The sequence below is a fragment of the Lineus longissimus genome, chromosome 7, assembly GCF_910592395.1.
Source record: "Lineus longissimus chromosome 7, tnLinLong1.2, whole genome shotgun sequence".
Taxonomy (NCBI): domain Eukaryota; kingdom Metazoa; phylum Nemertea; class Pilidiophora; order Heteronemertea; family Lineidae; genus Lineus; species Lineus longissimus.
The window spans coordinates 4457456-4482659 of record NC_088314.1 but is presented as its reverse complement, the minus strand read 5'-3'; the positions used below and the strand labels follow the sequence as shown (position 1 = coordinate 4482659).

The 25204-nt window shown below is 38.9% G+C and overlaps 2 protein-coding genes and 1 long non-coding RNA gene across 9 annotated transcripts; 1 reads left to right on the top strand and 2 right to left on the bottom strand.

The window, feature by feature from the left end:
• Positions 1-461: 461 nt before the first annotated feature.
• On the bottom strand, positions 462-12073 carry LOC135491090 (serine/threonine-protein kinase Nek4-like). Of its 5 annotated transcripts, none has more exons than XM_064776738.1 (17): positions 11491-12073; positions 11044-11310; positions 10800-10900; positions 10459-10555; positions 10162-10269; positions 9023-9177; positions 8421-8766; positions 8057-8185; positions 7648-7806; positions 5967-6048; positions 5579-5703; positions 4748-4872; positions 4376-4441; positions 3712-3878; positions 3244-3304; positions 2828-2909; positions 462-2592 (listed from the first exon to the last, which is right to left on the bottom strand). In XM_064776738.1, the coding sequence occupies exons 1-17, from the start codon at positions 11581-11583 to the stop codon at positions 2482-2484; spliced, it is 2274 nt and encodes a 757-aa protein (XP_064632808.1). In that variant the 5' UTR covers positions 11584-12073; the 3' UTR covers positions 462-2481. The 5 variants fall into 5 exon arrangements, with proteins under 5 accessions (XP_064632808.1, XP_064632809.1, XP_064632810.1 ...); XM_064776739.1 differs by lacking the exon at positions 5579-5703 and adding an exon at positions 5060-5172; XM_064776740.1 differs by having other exon boundaries at positions 7666-7806.
• A 231-nt stretch (positions 12074-12304) lies between these two features.
• LOC135491130 (uncharacterized) lies at positions 12305-14589 on the top strand. Its single transcript, XR_010447779.1, has 4 exons — positions 12305-12388; positions 12824-12879; positions 13229-13316; positions 13591-14589. It is a non-coding gene; the product is annotated as an uncharacterized LOC135491130 (long non-coding RNA).
• A 1234-nt stretch (positions 14590-15823) lies between these two features.
• Positions 15824-25198, bottom strand: LOC135491271 (periphilin-1-like). Of its 3 annotated transcripts, none has more exons than XM_064777022.1 (8): positions 25092-25198; positions 24202-24272; positions 23621-23919; positions 23190-23326; positions 22229-22830; positions 20618-20760; positions 20372-20424; positions 15824-20220 (listed from the first exon to the last, which is right to left on the bottom strand). In XM_064777022.1, the coding sequence occupies exons 3-8, from the start codon at positions 23894-23896 to the stop codon at positions 20091-20093; spliced, it is 1341 nt and encodes a 446-aa protein (XP_064633092.1). In that variant the 5' UTR covers positions 23897-23919; positions 24202-24272; positions 25092-25198; the 3' UTR covers positions 15824-20090. The 3 variants fall into 3 exon arrangements, with proteins under 3 accessions (XP_064633092.1, XP_064633094.1, XP_064633093.1); XM_064777024.1 differs by having other exon boundaries at positions 22589-22830; XM_064777023.1 differs by lacking the exon at positions 24202-24272.
• Positions 25199-25204: the final 6 nt, after the last annotated feature.

Genomic DNA, 25204 nt, shown 5'->3' with positions numbered 1-25204 from the left:
CTCGAGACAAGTGAAGGCAGAGGACTCACAATCAGGACACCCAGCTGAGATACAGTACGCCTTGAAACAAGCGTAGGCAGACTAGCTGAGGTACAGTTCACCTAGAGTCAAGTGAAAGCAGAGGTGTCGCAACCAGGACACCAAGCTGAGGTACAGTACTCCTTGAGACAAGTTTAGGCAGAGATGTCACAACCAGGACACCAAGCTGAGGTATAGTACTCCTTGAGACAAGTGTAGGCAGAGATGTCACAACCAGGACACCAAGCTGAGGTACAGTACACCTTGAGACAAGTGTAGGCAGAGATGTCACAACCAGGACACCAAGCTGAGGTACAGTTCACCTCGAGTCAAGTGAAGGCAGAGACTTTGCAGCCATTGACAGCCAGCAATTTGAGGAGGGAAGAAGCATATTCACCTCGGTATTGTGTGTAGGAAGAAGAACTAGGAAAATATCGTTTTTTGTCATGGGTTTATTATTCAGTTCCATACACTTATATTACATGTACAACAACCAACTTGTCCACTGACATTTGAACAGTTGACACTAGTACAGGCACTAAATGACGAAACCCCAGGCTCACTTAACAAGGAAATGCACTACAGTCACATTATTTTGATCCAACCATATCTGAACAGTGTCTATCTCTGTGAACGACAAGCCTTAGAGGCAGCTGACTAACACGGTCCCCATTCAATCCTGAAGATTTGGCTCAGGAATAACTGATAGCCCTGACTTCTTTTGCAGCTGTTGAGGGTATCACCAGTCCTCCCTTCCATTCATCAAATTTTAAATTGTGAATGAGGCAAACACATTCACTGATATGCATAAAGGATATTGTGAACAAATGAAGTAATATTCAGTTTGAACAGGGACGGCGACAGATCAATGAAACGTTTTAAGTACATGTGTAATGGATGCTGTAATATTTGGCAGTCCAGGCCACAGAGAGATAGCACTGATTTCAATCCCCAATTGTGCAAAGCTTTGTCATGATAAATGGCTTAAAGCTTTTTTGCTACTGACAAGCACCCACATGTGGCGCATCAGAAGAGTTTACATTTCATAAAACATGCTGCAGTGGAACCTTCTTTAGCAGACACCTCCGTTAGTTTGAACCCTCTCTTTAAGGATGCTAATTTTGGTCCAGAATTGGGGATTTTCATTTAATTTGACCTCTTTTATTAGGACAACTCTTCATCCAAGACAGTTATCGGTCCAAAGGCAGGTGTCTTTAATAGAGAAATTCTACTGTATTGGTGAAAAAAAATCCAAAATATTATAAGTGAAAGAATAAAATACAAATCTGAGTTGTTATTTGGGACGGCTTATTGTAACTAAAATCACAGACTGGATATGATTGATGATGAGATTGGTAGATACAAGACAACTTTACAAAAAATGGCAATTTTAAAAGTCCGAGTGACCGTGCACTATCAAATGATTAAATAAGTTAAAACTGATATTGGAGTATTAATACTCCTATAAACATCTTTTTAGAAAATAACAAAATGATAATGATAAGTCCTATTCTCATACAGAAGCTAAATCTAAATTAAAATCCTATGTTCTTATTCTTAAGAAATCTACGATCTGGAATGAGAGTTATAATTTCTTCAACAATGAAATGTACACACAAGCGATGATGACACCAATATACACATTATTCTTGTCACACAAGCGTCTCAATAAAGTGCGAGAGTTTGACTCGGACAAACAGAAATCAAGTATGTCGTTTCTAAACCTCACTCATTCCTGTGACGTATCATAGGGTTACCAGCTGAGATGTTGTGAGGACGGTCCACTCTTTGATATTATCTATATTTTCAATGCCGATTGGACGGAAGAGTTTCCCTGTCACTCAAGATTTAGGTACCTATTTGGAACAATTCTTCCCAGCGTTTGGTTCCCATAAAAATATGCAGTTAATCACAAACGTTTCCCAATACATCACCATATAGTAATTTACCAACATGATTGATACTGCAAAATGTGAAAATCAAAACCAGCACACTTTCACACATCTTTTCAGCAGTGGCATAAGACAACAAAATAGTACAAGTTGCACCAAACTACGCGTGTCACTTATACTGGCACAACTCTCCTTATACTGCTAAATTCGGGTAACATAGAACGTTGATTCAAATTTACAGCATACTAAATATACACGCAGTGACCGAGTCAAACCACAAAGATATATAAATTATAAATAATGTACAAATGAACCCAGATACTGTGACATGGAATGTTCCTTCATACTTTCTAGACTTTGGACTTTCTGGTCATTGTGACCATCACAAGCCAGTCAGTCATAGTATTGCCTTAATGTACAGCATTCTCTTGACAGCGAATTTCAAAAAACAATCAGGCTAATTGTACTGATCTTATATTCATGGAAAGACATCCAAAAACAAGACTGCATACGTATGGATTGCTACTCATGCTGATAAGAAAGTTCAATGACCGTATTGAAAGTATCGTGATCATTTTAGTCCAACGTGTCCGAATGCTGTCTCCTCACAGAATTTCAGCTGCCATATTTTTCCAGCATATTCATCGAACAGATCTTTACCAAGGAGTTGGATCAGTTGGGGCTGAAAATATAGAGAATTGAAATTCTATAAAAATCTCATTCACTCTGTGCCAATAATTAGACGAGGTGAAAATCAACAAAATTTGACTGTTTTGAAGAACGAACATGGACTTTAAGTTGCTAATAGTGCCTTTAAAACACTTTTTAACCTTGACTATGGATCTAACATCAAAGGATGCCTAAATTTTTGTACAAAGTATTGCCTCTTATTCACATAAACATATAATGCTTCTTACCTCAAGTTCATCACCTTCAATGTTGTCCAAGATGTCATAAGCCTTCTTCATCTTCTCAACACCAAGCCCTCGGATACAATCCCTGGAGACAAACACAGTTATAATTAGAGTAATGAAGAAATACAAAAGTAGCGGCAAGTCAAATAAAGTCTACTTCTTCTTCTTCAGCATTGGCTCTTCCTCCTCCAAGGCGAAATCAGCCTTTTTGGCATCCCACTTCGGTTAGCCACCAATCGGGTTTTTTGACTTAGTTTCTTCTGTATTGCAGCATAAATGTTGAGGAGTACTTGAAGTAACAGAGGGATGCCAAATTCTCCTGCATGAGTCACTCTAAATTCAGCAAAGTATCACTGAATATCTGTTCACTATTCAAAAAATGTTATTCATCCCACCTCTGTTTCAGATTTAGAACTTACTTTCTCAGAGCTGTAATTCTTTCCATTAGCCTTCCAGTGGCACCCAGCGTCTGAGGAGAAACTGCAATAGAAATCAGTTCAGATTATTATAACAAAGTAGGTTAGGATTTCAGGTGTCATGCTCAAGGACATGAAGATGAACAGTTGTATTTCTTTCAGGAAAGTGACCCATGATAATCACCCCAGCACTCTAACAACTATGAACGCACAATTATGCTGACGTGTGTTTCATGACAGTCAGTTCCTTCTTCTTCATTCAGATCATTATCAGATCATAGCCTCAGTCGGATGCCAATACAAAAACGGTAGCTCCCCAAAGCTACATCTTTAGTCATGCTGGTTTCTGGTCAAATTTCCTGGCATCAGATCATCAAAGGACAGACCTGCAGAATGCACAGGGGAAATTGGTCTTCGACTCCACCTTTGCAAGAGGTAGTTGGATGGAAGCAGCAGGTTGCTGATACCTACCAACCACTGCTCCGGACTCCTGCGTGGGTGCCGACATCTGACGCTCGAGTTTCGGAGTGACGATATCGGAATCATCCTCATCTTCGTCAGGTGATCGATCTTCCTCTTTGTTGAGACGAAGCGTCGTGTCAAGGAGCGTGATGAAATTGTTCATCTCCTTATTCCGCCTGATAAATGAGAGAAAAACCTGGGTAAGAGGTTGGTAGAGCAGTATACTGGCTACACAATGAGGTATCTGCAAAACTTCACCACTGCTGATAGTGGTGCTGACAATCTACTCGGGTATGATGGTAACATCGAAGGCTGGATGCCATAATTCATCACTGCTGGAGGTGATCAGAGGCTAGACTTCCTCATTGGATCTCCAATCTTAAACATAAAGCGAAGGTAAGGCAGATTTTCAGAATAGAGAGTACAAACTCTAGTTGGCATAAACATGCAATGCGGTAAACCGTAAAATTGGTGAATTTGCTTATTTTTACTTGGTGATAGACTAAGTTTATCATTTGCTGCCGAAATTTAATGGTTAATCTATTATAGAGTTGAAATTTGTGCGCTTGATGGTGCATTCTTGAAAATCACCAAAAATTTAATGCACACAAACATTTTCCAGTTAGTACAATGTACAGCAAATGATCACTGGAGTTGTTATTAACTTCTATACCTATGGTGGTTATGATGGTGAGCATTGTTGTCCCTGCTATCGGGCTGTGGAGGTACATGGTTATTTCTGAAAGGTGATTGAAGAACAGAACGACATTGAACAACAGAATGTAACTTAAAAACAAAACAACAATGCAAAAGCTTAATGAAAAAAGCCACATTTAAAACTGAAGGTACATGTATAATGAATTAAAAATCCTTTTTGTCACTACATGTAGTTATGACTACTCTGCTTCTTTTTCTACTATATAATGTCAAGTTTCCATCTCAAAGTTGACATGACTTATGATTTGTAACTTTTTAAAATTGATAGCTGAAAAATGGACAAAATGGGTAACTGATGAAGAATAGGCAAACTGAACAGATCACTCACTTTTTAACAGGCTCTGGCACTTCAGGATCTGAGTCAGACTCTGTCGTGCTGCTGCTGCTGTTGGGTAGAGATGGCTGGCGTATCGGACGGGCTTTAGACGCCTCAACAACACGCATCGCTTCCTTCTGAAATGGCACAACGTTATGAAATTAATTCAAAATCGAATTTGACCTTTCTACATTGCTGTAATTACAATCAAATTAACGAGTCATTTAAGAAACTGGAACATTCTTGCTGATCAGTTATCAAACAATCCAGGACAGCCTTGAATAAATCCAAATTCAAATACACTGAACACAACAGCAAAGTCACCTGTTTTTTCTCGGGGGATCTGGCTAGTTTTCCATTACTGGCAGCTTCTTTGCTATCTACTACATCAGCACCTTTCGATTTATGTGCGTCCTTGCGTAATAATACAGCTCCACCTACAAGCAGCAGATTTACTGATAGCTTATTATCAAGCGACAAGAACAAGCACTACTGCTAAATAAAATTGAAGAATATTTACAATGGTAATATCATGATGATATTGAAGAACCTAAAGCATATTTTGAAGTCCTGGTATTACGTAACTGTGAACTGAGAAACGTTTCTTGAAAATACTTTTTTGGAATTCCAAGATTTTATTTCTGATTATTCTGTAATTGGTTGGATATCTCCATTATCATGCCAGAGCTTACTGATTATGGCTCAGATAATGTTTGTGATTTGATCCCAGATGAGATTCCATGATAAAATTAGAAATATACTGGTGAAAATTTCCCGGTTCACAGCACAGTACAAGGGCAGGCTATCACCTATCAAGCAGTTTGTTTTCTATTTTTCAGCTACCTTCGAAGGTTCTGAATCTGACTTGGTTCGCCGGTGTCTAGATCCACCGGGAACTTCATATCCATGGCGATCAGGGGGCATACCATCAAACTGATCAAATTTGACTCTTGGCCGATGGAGGACCACTGGTATGAAATCAGAAGTCATATATAAATGTATGATCAAGAGCAAGAGGCAGTTTTGGAGTTGGACTTGTTTGAACCAAACTTAAACATTCTAAAAGTCCAAAGAATAGAACATACCTATCCAATGCATGATGAAACAAAAGTGACATTGAACACGCTTCTCCATAATTCAGTTCCGAATGTATTTTTCCTTTGCCAAACTTATCTGAGGAAGACCAGTGACCCACACAAAAATTGGTACAAAGTAAGAAAATGTTACTTACCAGGCGGCCCAACAGGTGTCCTCGGTGTGTCTGTTTCTTTTCTCTCTCGTCGACGTGCACGTGCTGCACTATTAGGCCGGCTCTGAAATGAAAGTGGAGGTGGAAACGGGAATAAGACATGTGAAATAAGGTCTTAAGGTGTGACTGATGTGCCTTGAGAATGGATCTGGTTTGCCTCGGTGATATATCAACTATACAGACCTAAATATTGCTCATGTAATGTAAGATACTGACATCTATTTAGTAGCTACATAAAACTTTATAATCTGGCCCATCTACCAAATCATATTTATCTAAATTCACAACCAAACAGGTAGGAACATAATAACCTTGTTTTGAACTCTACTATCATGCAAAGGGTGCCAAAGACATTTCGTAGGTGCAAAAACACCAAAGACATTAAAAGAAGTAAGTGCATTATGATAAGTCTTTTCTTGAAGGGAGATGCTACTTTCACAACAATAAAACCTCCTCATAGTGCTACCATCTTGAAATGATGTTTAACAAAGGCTGATAGCCCAGCCTATCGTTCATGATTTTACCCAGTAGCCAGAGGGTGGAGTGTGGCAGGGAAGTATGATGGGTGGGAAGGTACCCTCCCCTCATATTTCCACATTTCTTCCACCCCCGGAGGCTACACACCAACAACACAATATGATAAATCCCAGGCTACTATAAACAGGCGAGGTATAGAAGAATGAACTGCAACTACAAATCAGTGGAATCAGGAAGGTTCCAACAAACAAACAAAAAAGATGTGTTTTTTCACTGCATAACTTCAAACTTGAAAGGTGTCCTAATGGGATATCACGAATGCAGAATGACAATGCATGTAATCAAAGATTTTACTTAACAAGGTCTCTATCTATTTCTGCATAACAACATTTTGCATTCATGATTCAAGGACATATGTCTTTTCTCTGCAAAAGTGCTATAAAACATCAATCCTACCGTTTCCAGCAGCTGTTGAAATGATTTGGTTTATCTCAGGTTAGTATCAAAAACAAGACATCATATTTTGAATTAGAGAACATTTCGATAATCAAACCTGCTTGGAGCCTATCTAAACTTGAACTTCTGAATGATAAGTTCCTTTGGTGAGGAGCTGTCAGCAACATTGGCAATTCAAGACAACTAAAAACTTTCAGGTGACCAAAATGTTTCACCCCCCGCTCTTGTGACAACATGGATTCAAATTCCTTCATTTATTGGAAAAGATCACTTATTATTTAATACTAATAGCTGTTATTATTTTGGCCCAATGTTTTTCAATAAATTATTAACACAACATTGATATTAAATGGAACAACTACAGGAACTTGAAACAAAAATAGAATAAAATGGTTTTGCAAATGGCATGAAAATTCCTGTTGAAACTTTTATACATTTGATAAAAATATGCTTAAAATAGCAATGAATTTTTCATCAAACAGGTCAGGTCAAGTTTTGGTGACTAAAGATTACTACTGTTAAGTCAAGGATCTCGAAAAAACATGAAATGAAAATTTTTCATAGAAATTTTTTAACCACTTCACTGCACCAGGAAGAAGAAGGCCTATGAATTTGTTAGATAACAACTGTACTACTACATGTATTACAGTATCAGTATAATAAATATATCCAGTGCACACAACATTCGGTAACCGTTTGGTGGAATTTTCTAGCCCTGAGCACAACCTACCCTCGGTGTGTCACCTACAGATTTGCTGACGTCATCTTTGGAACTCGTCACCGAACTTGAGCTGGAATCATCGGTGACTTTAGCGGCACGGAGCTGTGGGGTTGATTCTGCACTGGACGGTCTTGGCGGGAGGGGCCTTGGCTTCAAAGCAGACTTGGCCTGGAAAGATCAAGTTTTGATTGGACTATGACTACAATGAATGATGTCCCAAAATGCCTGCCATGGGTCATCATTCAATGAAGGACAACACCAATAAGAACTGGCCCCAGCACAGAATAGAAAAGTTTCATTCGTTATCAACTGTACATGAAGGATACACCTGCCAAACCTTTTCACAGCAAGTACATCATTCAATACATCAACCCCATACAAAATCTGTTGGCAAAGAACAAATTGAACATTGTTTCACCTTGGACACTCGGCTTGAGTCTTCGCCAGCTTCAGAACTTGCCACTGATTCAGAGTCTGAATCTTTAACCCCCTTCCTTCTACGTCGTCTGTGGCTCGGTTCGTCTTTGGCCGGAGTCGGTGTAGGAGTCTGCAAGAGAATTACTCAACATTGAAATGTGGTGAGCATGAATTCTTGGACAGTTTGATTACTTTTGCCTCTGGATTGATGATGACTGCACCCAAATGAAATATCAAATGCAACATATCTATTCACACTCGTTCTTTGTCAGATATTTTTCTCACCAATTTCTGGGCTAATTAATGAGAGTGTTCATCTGCCAAGTGACACAAAGGGTGTAACTACTCATAACAACGGTACCCACCTTTGCTGAAGAACTAGGAGTTGGTTCATCACCAACTGAGGAATACCTCGGCCTTCCATCTCCCTGACCCCCATTAGCAGACCTGTGACCTCTCTGTCCTTGAGGACTTGGCGCACTTGGCCGGTTGGATACATTGGACGCCTCGGAACGATTTGATACTCGTGACGCACTGGAAACTCTTGAAATGCGGGAGACATCCGACCGATTTGTATCTGGCTCCTCGTATCCTGAGCTACTTGGTTGTGACCTTGGATGGCCTGAAGATGGTGGTCGCCCTGATGATGAGGATGGACGACTACTTGAAACACTGGATGCACTGGACACACTTGATACACTACTACGGCGACTGAAGAGAAAAGTTGGTCAAAATTATAAGGGGTTGAAATGTTTTAACTGATTAAAATGATGTACAGTTAGTCAAGTACCGTTCCGTAGACAGTCCTGGAACAACTACCTATGGCACCGCATGAAAAGCTTTCCAAGGCTCTCAGAGGATTCAGAAGGAATGGCCTCTATCATCAAGACACAGAGTCTGGGAAGAAGACTGGTCTATTGCTAAGCAATATAATGCAAGAATATGAACAGGGTCTGTGTGTACTTACTTCTTAGTTCCCTCTAAGAATATAGCAATGTTTCTTTTGATGTAGGGGTCTCTGAGTATTCTGTTGACACTAGGTCTCTTATCAGGGTTCTGATGTAACATAGCCTTGATTAAGTTCAGCAGTTCTGGGCTGTAGGATTTGGGCATGGTGGGCATCTGGAAATAAGATTTAAAATGATTGTTTTTTGTGTTGGAGGAGGGCTCTTTATGGTACGCAAATAAAAAATGATATCTGAATGAAAAAAATTAACATCAAACTTCAACAGACCATATTTTCACCATATTTCGGTGATTTTAGCAAGGAGGGGTCATATTGTGTAGCTAGTTAAGTTATGTGAGATAGATTTGCCTCCCATATGACAGACAACGAGATATATCACCAATGCCCAAGCCACCTCAAGAAAGCCTAGAGATAACAGTATGAGCCAAATTACAACTACGCGAAAGGTGACCACATCATTTTTAGTTTTCAGAAGATATGAGTTCAGGTTTTTTACCAGTCCACAACCAGGGAAACCAGTAGGTTATAGAAACAGTTCAAGCAACTTATAATCAACTTCTCAGGATCTAATTGCCAATTCGGTTGTAATATAACTAGTCTTTGCCTTGGACAATTTTCCTAGTCACTTTGATAAGCTGACTTCAGCTTATCTAGAAATTTAGCAGTTACCAACTTAGGCATCAATGTAAATTCATACTAGGTTATATGACAGTGTCTAGGTTAAATGTGAAATACAGGTGAAATTCCCACTGTATATGACAATTCTTACCAAAATGGAAGAACTTTCAATCTGAGGCAGAAAATAATTGGAATGAAGTTATCTAATGATATAGGTTTTCCATTGTCAGCACTGGCGCTCAAATCTGTCAATTGTGAAGAGGATTCCATGCACTTGGAAGAATATGATATAGAATTCCAAGGTTGGGGTGGCATCGAATGCGCATGTCTGGTGAGGTGACATTATAGAACCTTATAGTGAAGTGAATGTCTTGCCTATAGTCTATTTCATGAGAATATGACATGTGGATTTTTGCTGATTTCACACAGAATATGTAGCACTGGACCACTGTTAAAATGGGTCAGAGAACGACAATACGGTCCCCCACCCTAAGAAAATATTGATCTGAATGTAAACCTACCTTTCCCCTGAGAATTCTGTACACTAATGAGTTCATATCTTTCGCGTTGAATGCGTGTTTTAGGGTAGCCATCTCATACACACAGCAACCCAATGCCCATACATCAGACTTTAAATGAAATAAATAGAACAGAGTAAGTATTCGAATACTTTCCAAACAGGGCTAAATATGAGGAAGGAGGAAAACATCAATCATAAATCATTACCATAATTTTTTTAGCTTGTATTTCAACGACAAAACGTACTTACTAACCGATGTAGAATAATCATGATACTCAGATTTCATAGAAGATTTTACCTTGTGGTTATATGGTTTATTGGAAAATAACTCTGGACTCATATAGTAAGGTGTCCCTATTAGCGTTGTGGCCATATCACTGGAAGTCTCCAAAACTCTGAAAGCAGGAAAACACAGATTAAAATGTTTGTATTTGTGTTTTTGTAAAGATGGCCTCTCATGCACACTGTTGACTTCACACACAGCCTGCAAGTTGATTCAAAAGTGTATGGCACTGACGCTAAGGAAAGTGTGGGTATCAAAATTCAACCAACAGCAAATTTTTATCACCTCCAGAGGAACAATTTTAACAGCTGCTGAATCAACTTGGATCCAAATTCAATTTTGCCAATTCTACTTACCTAGCAATTCCTAAATCTCCCACTTTGATTATTTTACTTTTAGTTAAGAATATATTCTGAGTCTTTAAATCTCTGTGTAGAATATTTCTTTCATGCATATACTGAAATAAATATAAAAACAGGATGTTAGCGCACACAGTCCTACCATGCTCACACTTAAATGGTTTTGTTTGAATGTTTGTTACAAGAAAACGAGACTGAACTAGTGAAAGTCAACGCTGAATATAATATCATGTATCCTTACCTGAAGAGCCATTGCAATCTGTACGAACCATTCCACAACTTGCCGCTCTTCCAGGGGTATACCTTTTTGTTCTTTTAACCTATTGTAAAGATCCCCTCCCTCGCAAAAACCCATAGCGATATACAAAATCCCGTCACCCGTCTCAAATGAGTCTTTGTAGGCCACGATATTAGGATGCTTGAGGCGGGACAGTAACTTTGACTCCTGTTCAGCGGCTTTTCGTTCACGCTTGGATGCATTGTGAAGGTCAATCTTCTTGAGAACATACTGCAAGAACACAAAAGAAAGCAAAATGAAATTCAAATTGGGGAATAGAAAACGCAATTAACTAACAAATTACTTGCCCAACTAGGTCAACAATTGATCACTATTTGAGACAGCCCACTGAGTCTATTTAAAAGAATCTATGTCTGTGATGCTGAAAAATCCATTTCATTTTCAAGTCACCTGCTTTTTGTCCTTTTTATGTTTTGATAGCCACACTTCTCCATAACTTCCCTTTCCAATCACTTTACTTTTTGAGTAATCGTCTAGAGACATATCACTTTGCTTCCTGTACTTTTTACTATATGAAATAGGCCTAGTGGTAGGCGGCTAACATCATTCACGTTTTAGCTTTTCACTGTGATCCTGCCTCTTATAAAGAGCACACCAAGATGCAGAATTTGGCCATATCGATTAGACAATCTGCCAGAACTAACCCCACTTTTGTACTTTCGGAAATGATTGTCAAATGGATTGGGAAGTCATACACTGATTGACTGAAGTCAAGCTAGTGCAAGAGTGGAGGTAGCTCCTGCAGTTTTGAGTTATGAAGCACTTTGACTTTCCAACTCTATCACACGCGCAGTTCAGACAATCTGCACACTAAACTCAGAATATTTAGGTTCACTTTCTTATATTCTACATGCCCAATCCCTTTAACTATTGATTTTTGGAAAGTTTAGCGTTATTTGAGGGTGTTTTTGTGGATAATTCTGTTGCACTGATTGATTGTTGACAAAATATGGACGATTTTTGATGCATTGTGGGAAGATTTGCACTTGATGGCCTAAATTTTACTACCTCCTCTATTTGAAGATTTTGACAATAAAATCAGAGTTTTCTCAAAATACACCAAAAAAATAAACTATTAGTACAACATAATTAGTTTTACATTTATTTTACTACCAGTTATGTATAGAAAATTGAACTAAACACTGAAAAGACAACATTTTAATAGCTCTGTCCAACAAGTTGTTCGTTTCTTTTTCTCTGCCTACGTCACTCCCGCTATTTTCACGCGTGTATTTTTGTTGTCATTTGGAACGGTGCTCAAAAGAAATCAGCATGTCTGGAAGAGAAGGCAGGTTTAAATGAGCTATATATGTTTTAAAAGAAACAAAGAATACATCGTCCGTCCACCTGCAATAAAATAATGTCACCTTCCTCTTGATATAAAGTAAAATTCCCAGTTTCGTGCCGACTACATCCTCATCACCTCGATGCACTACTACCACTAGTGTATTGTAGCAGTACAATGTAGTGCAGTGCATACCTACAAGCAGTCAAAACCAGTTTTGACAGTTTTGATTTTGTGATTGTCTGCAGTGGTTGTTTGTTAGGCGCGGCGTACACCATCTATTCATCAATGCATCGAGGAGGTTTGTTTTGTAACCTGCTACAATTACTTGGAAAAATGAAGCAGTCCACAAATTTGGCTGTTTGTGTCACTGTCATACTTGATATCAATATTATTAGGTTTTTGTTCATATATAATAATATTATTTCTCTTTTACAGGTGGTAAAAAGAAGCCACTGAAGCAACCAAAGAAAGGACCAAAGGATATGGATGATGTGAGTTGAATTATCCCTTGTGGCTCAAATTGTTTCCGGTTCCTAGGAGGAACCTCAACAAACTGCATACTAACACAATGTCAATGTGGAAAATATAAATAAATGCTGTAGTAATTCACCAATTTGTGGCCTCCAAAAGCATTTTGGGGTACTGACTACCGGCAAGGATGAGAGAGGTCAAATTAGAACTATTGTCCTTATGGAGAAGGTGTCCTTATTACATGTATAGAGATGTCTGCTCAGGGAGGTTCCACTCTTCATGTGGTGATTTGCTCTTATTGGTATGCAAGTTTTAAATGAAGTTTACACACAGTCCCGGGTCTTATTGTCCCTGCTTTGTTTTTTTCAGGATGATGTAGCCTTGAAACAAAAACAGAGGGAAGAGCAGAAGAAATTGCAAGAAGCCAAGGCTAAAGCTAGCCAGAAAGGCCCAATGGGTATGTGTTACAATGCCTTAGATATGGCTAGTAGTTGTAATGTATCCAAACTTGACTGGCTATGAACTTGGCTTAGATTTTTTAATATTGGGTTGGGAACTGAGGTAAACTGCATGTTGGACATTGGCAACTCTGTAGTGTATACAATATAGGCCAATTTGTAAGCGGAAACCTGTACCCCTGAAGGATACTTGTGCTGTTAGAGAGGATTCTGTCCATTCTTGTATTGAGTATTGTACATACCGGGATGTCTATTGTTTATTGTCTATTTCAGGTTCAGGTGGCATTAAAAAATCTGGCAAGAAATGACCCAACGTTCCACGACAACAGCTTTACATGTACATGGTACATCATCCGTGCTCAAACTCCCTCGCTGTCACAGCATAGACAAACTCCACTGAATTTCAATTCAGAGACATCAACAAACCCTCAATGTCATTCTAGTCCAGTTGATTATTTGATTGAGTACATACTAAACTGAAACACTGTTTGATAATAACTTGAGGACAAATAATTCCTAATGGAAATTATGCTTCACCTATACACGATGGAGAACAGTCTATTGTTTTGTTGAGGATTTCTAGCAAGATATCTTTAGTTATTTAATCCTTTTGAAGGTCATTAGAAATCCCAAAAACCCTTTAGTTTTCTTCACATTGAGTTGTTATCTTGTTCATCTCAAAAGCTTCATGTTGCTTTGAACGGATATTTGTACCATTTACACACTTAAAATTAATTTTGGTTTCTTTGGCATTTTCAATTCATTTGAATCCTTTCAAATCCATGCATGCCTGTGTCATTTTGTCTTCAGTCTTTAAAAAGACCTTACATTTACATGGTTTTGGGGTAACGTTGAAAAAAGGCTCCGGCATGTTCTTGAATTTGAAAGGTTCTTACCATTTGAGGGTGGAGGTACGTTTTATGTTTTTATTTTACAAATGGGTAAATATTTCTCTGACGTTAAAATGATAATGATGACCAAGTACATGTACTCTAATACTGAGCTTCGTACTACTGACAACTAAAACAGGGGTTTCATACTTCATGACTTACAGGGCCGTATTAGCAGGGGAGGGGGCTACTGTTCCCCCCCCCCCCATCCCTTTGAGATCTTACATAGGCCCCAAATCAGTCCAATGAAATGTTCAGACACAGGCTGAAAAGATTAGGTCATTATCTTGATTCTGCACTGGTTTTAAAATATTGTAAAAAACCATTGCAGGAAAATATACTAACCTGTGGTCATTTATCAATAAAGTATTGGTGATTTTAATTATGTCGTTAGTCTTTCTTACTTGTTGACCGATTGGTTGAGCAAAGAGAGACATGGATGAATGTGTCTAGGTAGAAGACATCACTGATACATAGTGTAAGGTGTTCCAATTGGCATCTACAAGGAAGATGCATGTTGGTGATTTTTCCGGCATTGAGGATTTTTCTCGAAGGGCTCTTTTGTGAGCGTTGGGTTTGTTCGGCACGAATTGAAGTTTCTGACCATGCAAATTCCATCATACACTAAGCATCTCCACTCGGAAGGCATCTTCTACTTGTCCTAGCATACATGGATATTTCCAGATAGATGTTCTGGTCTACACTCCATGCACTGTTAAAATAAATGTGGAAGTTGAGGAAAATGCATCTGAACATCGTCTGTGATAGAAGTGACGTTCTGGTCCCAAGAAGGTTGGACTGTCGATGTTGTTGGCAGTCCTCAGGTTTATTAGCAATGCCTTCTACCGTTGGGGGACCTATGTCACAAATGCTTGTCCACCAGCCATTAGTTTCTTGGCTGTTTATAACTGGTTAATACATGTAGGTAAAATTGGGGGGGGGGGGGAATTAGCCCCTGCCATTGCTCTCTAATCACACACTTGAGAATTGGGAACAGAAGATAATCTAATTATGGTCAGCTTCCCCCTCACTTGAATAGGGTAATATGAGGGAATGATAGCCCCTGCCTTTTTTACCTCTGTTGAGAAATGTGAAGGAAGGTCTAGCTTTCCCCAGTTTACCTTATATCAAAACCGTCACAAGAAAGAAGTTAAATCTTAGTCAAGTATGAATGGAATGATAATATAATTTCATTACAGGTATCTGAAATATACAATCATAATTTATCAAGCATTTGTTACCGACTACATTCATTTACAAAACACACTCAAAAGCTGCACAGCTACACAGCTGGCAAAAAGGTGACAACACAGCTAGTTGAGGATTAAAGCTGTGAACTAGTTCATCACACTGAAGTTGAATGAACAGATAATGCAGCCCACCATAAGATGCTTAGATAGCTTTTTTAATTTCCAAAAAAGAAATTTGATGTCATGGAGGAAATCAGTTCCCGGAAATGTTTTGTATTATGGGACAGTATTTTGTTATGTAATATTGAAAGTTAAACTTTACAATGCACAAAGGAGAAAGAACTGGTTTGAATCACACTGAAGACTTTCTTCAACATTGATTAATTCTTTATCATTCAAAGTTCTAAAAAGTTCTTTTATTCCAACGGTATCTGACCATAACCTTTGGGAACTCCTGTAAACCATGAAAACATGACATGTGGCCAAAGTGAAAGTTTACAAGAATGCAGTGTAACTGCACAGCTAAAACAGACATACACAAGAATCACACAACACATTATAAAACAGCACGTGAAAAAGACATCGATTAACAGTGCAGGGTCATGAGAGGCTGAACAAAAAGACAACATCTCTCGTTCTAATCTCATATTTTTCACACATATAATGTACATGTAAAGTAACGAGGTACAATTTTAGCGCCAGTACAATAATAGTCCCAGCAGTGTTAAAAACAGCTGGTAGTACACATCATTGCACACTGAGGCTATAATTGTATCACCTTACCGTACATGTATTATTACCCGGTACTGGTACTCAGAACTCTGGGAATTACAATCCAGACCAAAATGGGCTGCATCGAGTGCTGCAACCTCAACCTTTGCTGTGTTACGATGGGGGGGGGGGGGGGGGGGGGTTAAAGATGATCTGGAAAGGTGTCCAGAAATATGGTTTTATCAGAATCGGTTAAAAACGTTTGTGGCAGGTAAAACCTGTATTGAAACATACTACATGAAAACAAAACAAATGTACACAGAGTCAACACATATGGCACAGTAAAAACAAAGCTTTGTTGGAAAAGTAAGCTTTTTTGTCATTTCATCATATAGTTAATAAGATGTCTAGGTAAATTTTTTTTCAGACAGCAGAAAATAAATCCAACAGACATTTCATAAAGCATCTTTCCTTCAATATGAAAATTGGCAAGATTAAATATAAATGCATCAATAAAGACACTCCCTAAATAGTAATTTCATTGGTTTTATATGCAATCATTTTATAATCAATAGAGAATTTCCAAAGAGATATCACTCTTATAACATAAGTCAGGTGACCATGGCCTGAAAAACTATCTGAATGAAAAGGGTTCTGATCAACATAGCATCCAACGGAGATACAGAGCACATTTCTAAAATAGACCAAAAATATTTTCTCAGAACTCCTACACACAAATTATCTAACAAGTGAAATGTTACAATGTAACTAGGTGTAAGTCTAGCACAATCAAGCCACAATTAGATTAGCAGGTTTGCAGGTTTGAATTACCCACTTGAGGGCCAGTCCATGATGAGTTTCTACACACAACATACATTTTTGTTACAAAATTGTACAACAGGCATTCAATCTTGAATAAATATCACTAGAAATAATAAGGCATTATGTAAATAATTTACAGGTATCTACAAGCATTCAGTCGTTGTGATAGGTTTTTTTTCAAAATTGAGAAAAATACTGTAGATACCCCAAGCCTTATATCCTTGAACTAGTCAAACTGTATACACGTTTGTGAATTTCTCCTTCCTAGGGAGAAAGGTCCATCGGATATACAAAATCAATCAGAAACTTCTTTCCAGCTTTTTCGACATTAGAATACAACTAGAGGCAAATGGTTTTCTTTTTGAACACACATCTGGCATTGGTGGGATGTAAATTTATAGGCACCACAATTACAAACACAATTATTTCCCAACAACTGACCAAGAAAAGGATGCGATTGCAAGTTTCCTGTCCCTAACAGCTTACACAGAGATGAAAAATACAGTGATCTATCCAAATGAAATGGCCAGGGCCATTGTGCTCACCTCATGTGGTGGAAAGATGGATAAAGAGCATGGTATTGTGTCATGTAGTGTTAGGTTTGATGTAGGTCCAAGCAATTACAATTTCCCCAAAATGGCCAATTTACAGTACATTCGACCTCTGTGACCTTGAAAAGTAGGTCAAATCAAAGAAGACCCGGGTGACACATTGAATGGTTGTTAGAATTAGATGTACCTATGATATAAAATTGGTGCCAATCGGCCAAGTCATTACTAGGAATAATGGCATTTTGAAGAATTTAGGATTTGGCCCCCTCCCTGGAGGCCAAACGGCAAATCAGATCGCACCAAACTTCGGTACCTGAGATCACCTGACCAAGGGGTACATGTGTACTTAATTTGTGATCAATAGTCATTGCAGTTAAGAAACGTGCCATAGTTACGGCCTGACGGCGAATTTACGCCATTTGACCTCTGTGACCTTGACAAGAAGGTCAAATTAAAAACCTGTGTGACATATACTGTATGGTGGTTAGATGTACCCATGATATCAAATTGGTGGCAATCGGGCAAGAAGTTAAGGAATAATCACATTTTTAAGGTTTTTGGATTTTGCCCCCTGGTGGTCAAGTGGTGAATCAAACTGGACCAAACTTCGGTCCCTAAGATCACCTGACTAAGGGGTAAATGTGTACCAAATTTGGTATCAATAGTCATTGCAGTTTAGAAACGTGCCATCGTTACATCCTAACGGCCAATTTACACCATTTGACCTCTGTGACCTTGAAAAGGAGGTCAAATCAAAAACCCGGCGGATATATGATGCACCTTTGCTAGAAGTACCTACCATATTTTTTTCAAAATTTCCTGACTACTATTAAAGGAGATATTGCATATTTTCACTTTTAACGTTTGGCCCCCTGGTGGCCAAACCATGAAACGAATCGGACCGAAACTTGGTCTCTAAGGTGTCATTACATAAGGGTACATGTGTACCAAGTTTCAACTCAATAGCTCTAACAGTTACGAAACGTGCCCTGCTAACGGACGACGGACGACGACGGACGACGACGACGACGACGACGACGACGACGACGACGACGACGACGACGGACGACGGACGCCACGGTATGGGATAAGCTCACCTCTGCTAAGAGGTGAGCTAAAAACTGAAATGACTACAGCTAATGAAAAAAAAAAGAAATTATCTAGCTGTACTACAGAGTACAAATAAAGGTAGCATACTGCAGAGATCAGTTTGCATACCAAGTGTGGTACGTATAGCAAAAGACCACGTTGTTTGTCTTGTTGTCTACTGTATTTATCATCCAGTCATTATGCTTTAAATGCAATAAAACAACACAAAAACAAATATGAAACTTTCAGTGCACACAGTGTGCACAATGTGGAGGCGATTTTATGTATGAAAACATAGGACAAACTAATTCGCATCCCACTGAGGGATTTGAGAAATAGTGATATTTCAACAGGTTTACAACACAAGCACATGGTCTTGAAGCATTTGGGGAATTTGAATTTGCTTTAGGATGAATACTGGCCAAGCCAGAGGCGGATACTATGAACACATTTACTTATACACACATCTTTCAATACAGCAGAACCTTTCTAATAAGAACTTTTGGACTGACAAACACTGTCCTTTGAGAAAGAGGAGTCATGGCTGCGGAGGGCATTTTGAATATAAATGACGAATTTAGTGTCCCTTATACAGAGGTTGTCCTGCTAACGGAGGTGTCCACAAAACGAGCTTCCACTGCATGATATTTTCCCCCAAACTGTCAAGTGCCAATTCATCAGTCTTGACTGTGTCAGATAAAAGTGCCTGTATATATATGTTAAGTACTATGGGCTATAAGAAGTAAAGATAATCTCTCTGTACAAGACATCTAAGTTTCCTCAGTTTCTCCAACCCTGAATAGATGAAGAATATTATTCAGTACTGACAATTCATACAAACAGACGCCTTTTTAACACCTTCACAGGACTTTGTCCGAGTGTATTCAGACAGAACAGATTTTCAACATTTTTAAAGGGTTAGACCAACTCATGAATAAATAATAAAGTTAGAAACCGAGCTAAAATAACCATTTTCTGTTCTGGTACTTCAGTCTTCGACGTGTACTGTCCAGAAAATTGCATTCTTTGCTGCTTAGTCATGCCACGGATCATAAAGCATCATTCTTGCTTTTGATGCTTGATGGTGTGGTCCCAATAGCAATGTCATGTGCCATTTTAACAGGGTTTCAACTTGAAACTCATAGTAAAAGAGCACCACAAGTTATCAGCATAAGGGAGAGCTGACCCAGATCAATTTTACACCATGAAGACAAAGTTTCTGCTAGGACATTTTGATTCAGGATTGACCTCGCATTCCTCAATGTAGGAGGGCTTTCTTCATTTGCAATGATCTCAGTGATGCGGTGGAACATTTCTATTTGAAAATGTGCTGAAATTAATTATGGGGTAGCTGCCGAGTCAGCACTAATCTCGCATTGAAAAAGGCATTGCACTGAGACCTTCAGAAAACCACGATTTTGCTGAGTCTGCAAATCAATTAACTACTTGACGAGGGACATAATATTGATTCGGACCAGGACGCAACGTTATTATATTTCCATCGATACATAGAATTCAAATTATTTCAAGCCAGAATCTTTTCGGACTTGGTCGATGTAATCCTGCAACTCCTGTATACACCGTGCTCCAATGTCTCGGAGGTTCTGACGAAGGCTCGGCTGTATTGCATCTTCTAAACTTGGCTCTTTACTGGAATCGAAAAGTAATGAGTCAAAAGTGGTATGAATGTGAAAATAAAGTTCAGTGCCGGGGAGAAATATAACAAGTGTCAGGTAGTTAAATGTTTCTGGGATTTAGGTGAAGTCGTTCCAGTCAATTTTTGTGTCGGTCTTCGACGTACCTGATCAGCATTTTCACAACAGTTGCAAATGTCTCGCAATCTTGTTTGTAAGCCTGAAATGGAAATTTTAGGTTTAATTATATAGAATTGTAATCATTGAATTGATCGGAAGGACGCATATTTCTCCAATTTGTGAGGCACACCAGAAATTTCTCAAATTTCAATGGAGGGGCACTTTTCATTGTCGCAGCTTGGCTGTTTTAATCCATTGCAACACAATCTGAAAGTATCGATATCTGAACGTACCTGTTCTATCTCTTCCTTTTTCTCGCGAATCTGTGAGATCTTATCTGGACCAAGACCATTCAACTTGCTGGTCAGACTGGGGCTAGGTAACCCAGAATCTAATCTATGTTTCCCCTTGTCTGTGTGATCACCATTGGAAAGGACTGAAAATGAATATAAAACAGATTATTACCAACTCTAGGAAAATTTAGATTACATAGGGGAGATAAAAAAGATTAGAGTTTAACTATAATTGAGCTTTTTATGCCTTCTTTTAATTGTTTTGACTTGTTTTAACTTTTTATCAAGAAAGCTGAGTACGACAAGCCATTTTTCATAGAAAAAATTAGAACGTAAGAAGAATCGCCATGCAACATGTATATGAAACTCACTACACAATCATGTATAGAAAATAATAGGAGTAAGACGGCACAGTGAAAGAAGAGCATTCAACTTGATATTGGAAGGTCGTGGGTTCTCGGTCCACCCAGTGCCACACTGTATACTCTGACTGAAATGGCCAAGTACAATGTACGTGCGCTCCTTGGCTTTATGGAAAAGTTCCTGGATAAGGCTGGGGAATAGATGCAAATGGCTTAAAGACTGTTGTACACCATAAAGCGCTATATCAACTAATAGAGGAGAGAGGACAATATGATAACTTAAGCCTCAATAGCAGACATTATTATTTTAAAGGGAAAGTGCAATAAGCCTCATTCTGGGTCAAGAAGCTCTTGTAAGCTCAACCAACACTCTCCTGGGATATGATAAGATCAATGATTAGGTGATTCTATTTAGAATTGAAAAGACTCAACGTCAGGACTTTCTGGAGAAACCAAAACCCTCTCAGGTTTTGCTAAATTTCCTTCAAAACTCTGGCCTGGGATCAGCTTTTGACTACATTTTAGCTCGACCCAGAAGGGTTTGGTATACATTGAATCTCCACCTAATTCCTTGTTGCACCTTTTTGACAAAGTTTTAAATTGTCCCCTATCCTCTTTGTCTATAATGATTGTAGTGTACGGTACTAAATCTACTGACTATACTATAGTGGAAGGCCATGCAATCAAACCTAAGACTAAACTTAACCACTACCAGACAGCATGCATGAAATATTCACAAGATGCACCTCTCTGCAAATTGACAAATTCTCACAAGACCTTTTTCAGAATATTCTGTACTAATTTTTCTTGAAAATGGAACATAGACTTGATATGATTTTCCACACACATCATTAGTTGAACATGTGGATTTTAAGTAAATTTGCCCAGTATTTAGAAGTCAATTGTCAATAGTTGTTTTTGGTACTGTACCCCCATTTGGTCTTTGCTCGGATATTAGTTAAAGGTATCATTCCAAATTTGTCAATGAGCAGAAAGTACATAAGAAAGTATTCATTCACATCTTGTGCCATGGGAAAACAGTTGAGAGAAGCTGTACTGAAGTCCCAGAGACCTGGTGACTTCATTAAACAAGAGCTGCATTCCCAACTGAACAAGATATGGACCAATACTTCCACAGAAAACAGGACAGAAAGGAAACCATACCCAGGGTTATATTTAAAGTTTATGTCAAATAAGGAGTAGAAGCTTGGGTCACAAAGCTAAATGCTTAGAAAGTCAAGGTCCCTACCAGTCACATCAGGGCTAGATGATTCCGCATTTGCCTCCATATACCGACTCGATAGCGGGGGAGACATGTAGTTACCATAGTTACGAGGGATGTCCGCCTTCTGCGGTGAACTGGAAAGAATTGTGGCCATATTGACCTTTTGCATTAAGTTGCATGCATTTGTCGAGTTGCTGCTCGTGGAGCGCGCAGAGTCGAGTAAAAACATCGACCCCACAGGCAAAGTCTGACCAGCAAGAGTCAACGCACCACCATGAGCCAGCATCATGTCATGAGCAAGTTTACCCTGAGTCTGATTGGTTTGTTCTGGCATCCTAGATCCACGCGGAAGTCGATAGGAAGACATGGGGTCTGAAGGTTCACCTGAATTTCTAGCACTTGATGAATCACTACGCCGACTCATTGTCGGGCTAGATCCAATATCCGGGTCATTTCCAGCAACTTGTGGTTTGTATGTAAAGTCATGAGATGACGACCGACTCGGACCTCTTTCTCGTGATCGTGACCGGCTATGGCGGGAATTTCTGTTGTCAGACACACTATGGCGAGACCTTGGTGAGTTAGAACCCTTGTGTGACGGAACAGAATCTGGAGAGGTGGCAGACCTGAAACAAACCAATATAATGCAATCAGTACCTCAGGTGAAGCATACAATACAGTCAGGGCAGGGACTGTTGAACAAAGTTAAGATTTAATTTACTTTAACCACCTCTTTGGGGTTGGACACTATACAAACTGTATACACACAGTGCTAACATGCAATATCACTGCTATCGTATAATTATTGGTGTCATTTTGTGTTTGACTGGAGTAGTGTACTAGATATTACATTATAAAATACATCGAACACAAACAGTGTACTGTTGTCACTGATCTTAGTCATTATTAGCAGATCCCAGAACTTGTTGACTCTGTGGCCAGGGAAATTTAATGATGTTAACCAGTCCCAAGTGAGAAAGCTTACTTGTTGCCCCTCTGGTGCTCTGGAGTATGATCACGTGTTCGGTGGTCATATGATGTTCGCTGCCCTGAAGGATTTCTCTTGTCCTCGCATGAAGACTCGCTTCTGTCAGAATGTCGACTGTAGCTGCGACGAGATCTCTGTGAAAGCAGGAAGTGGTAATATTTTATCTATCTACTTTTTTGTAAGTCCCATTAGCGATGAAGAGCAACAGAGAGTTTAGTCAGACTGGCACATACAGGCACACAGCTGATGGTGAAAATAGGCAATGTTACACTGAAGCCAGGCGATCGGAAAACCGTCGAAATAATTTAGCATCATTTCACATTTCCCTTTGACATAAAATGTAATTGTTACAGTCAATAGAGGAGTATCTGATTGTCTTCCAGGCCATACATAAGTGCTGATAAGTTCTATAATACCAGACAACATACCATTCTTTGATTAATTCGCTCTGATGAGGATGACCTTGATCTACTCCTCTCCCTACTTCGACTCCGTGTCCGGGAACGTTCCTGGCGGTCTGTCTGCTTCTCGTATTTGTTATTAAAGACCCGAAACCCTCCTTGATTTCGTATGTAATTTGGACGTATTTTACCTCTGAAGGGCCGGCGGTTGTAGTAAAATGGACGATTATGATAATTTCCACGGAAATTCCCACGGTAATTTCCAGTGCTATGTGGCTTCTCGTTGTCGTATTCTGGTCTCATGGTGAAACTGGCAAGTATTGCACCTGGAAGAAAATATTTTAAAAAGTTGAAAAAAATGAAAGGTGGCAGAAAAATGAAATGAAATATGAAATATAAAAAAATGAAATACATGTATAGGCAGAAAAAAGTGCCAGCAGATCATATTTTTGAAAGTTACACAGAGTTGTAAAATGGCCAAAAGAGCACACCATCTATTTACCCTATGGTACGGAATGAGGAAAGGAGCACAACAAGACTTGCTGTGACAGGGTTTTTAGAATACCAGTAAAACTAGAATGTTACTAAAGAAGTCTGAAATTACTCACCTCAAGAAATAAACAGTAAAGCGTAGAAAACTACCTATAGGTCAGCATAGGAGAGACTGGAGTGTGTCTACCTATAACCGCAACAAAAAATAAAGCAAATAATAACAAATAGTTATAAATGAAAACATTTAAGAAAAGGAGTTGGGGGTGGATCCAAGGAGTCCCCTTATGAAACTTTGGGGCTACCTTTTTTTTCCGTTTAATATTGAAGATTGACAATGAAATTTCAAATTAAAAACAAATTTGAGGGCTACAGTCCCTCTCGACCCAATTCATCTGAGTCTTGGATCTGCCCCGTGAGAAAAGATGACAACTACAGACAGGCAGGGAAAGAGTCAGGACTTATATTTTGAAAACATACGACAATGTTGTAAGTTGTCAACATGTATGAAATATCACAACACAAAAAGCTTGAAACACAGAAGCAGGATACACATAGTAGAAGAATCCAATAGGCCTATCATGATATACTGTGTCGACGCTGTTTAGCTGGTTCTGTTTCTCACAAGCCTATAATGTAGTACACGTAATATTGGCCTTTTGTACAAGAGATGCCCTTTAAAGGGACAATATAGGCAGCAGCTAGGCAGGCAAGATAAAGTAAAGTTAAACAAAGTAGGCATCATAAGGCGAGGCTGAGGAAGCCAAAAATACCAGGAATAGTTGACAGAGACAGTTCAAGTTTCATACTAAAGTCTGGTAAAACGAGACGCAGGCCTATCAGTATCATCATGATCATGGGAAGACATGACCATAGCTAGTCACTAGTGTACCCTGATGTCGTGATGATCATGTATCGTAATGACTTTGTCTTTGGGTTAGGCCAAGGGCCTATTCAAATCCGACTTGTTACCAAACTGTCGAATATTTCGTTCGTTCAGAAGCCTTACATTTTGAACAGTTTTATGGACCTCTCAAGACACTCTTTGTCATGCACAAAAATAGATAAATCCAATTATTGATTTCTAAAATTTGCTTGTTTGCATCTCTCTTCCGCCATGAC

Coding starts and splice junctions, on each gene's coding strand:
- LOC135491090 (XM_064776738.1), bottom strand. CDS start 11,583: ATGTCTCTAGACGATTACTCAAAAAGTAAAGTGATTGGAAAGGGAAGT. Junction 8,767..9,022: donor TTCTTAGAGGGAACTAAGAA/GTAAGTACACAC, acceptor TTTTCTCTTCAG/TCGCCGTAGTAGTGTATCAA. Junction 4,873..5,578: donor CAGATTCAGAACCTTCGAAG/GTAGCTGAAAAA, acceptor GTGCCATTTCAG/AAGGAAGCGATGCGTGTTGT.
- LOC135491271 (XM_064777022.1), bottom strand. CDS start 23,896: ATGAGACCAGAATACGACAACGAGAAGCCACATAGCACTGGAAATTAC. Junction 23,327..23,620: donor AGCGAATTAATCAAAGAATG/GTATGTTGTCTG, acceptor CTGCTTTCACAG/AGATCTCGTCGCAGCTACAG. Junction 20,221..20,371: donor GTTGTGAAAATGCTGATCAG/GTACGTCGAAGA, acceptor TTTCGATTCCAG/TAAAGAGCCAAGTTTAGAAG.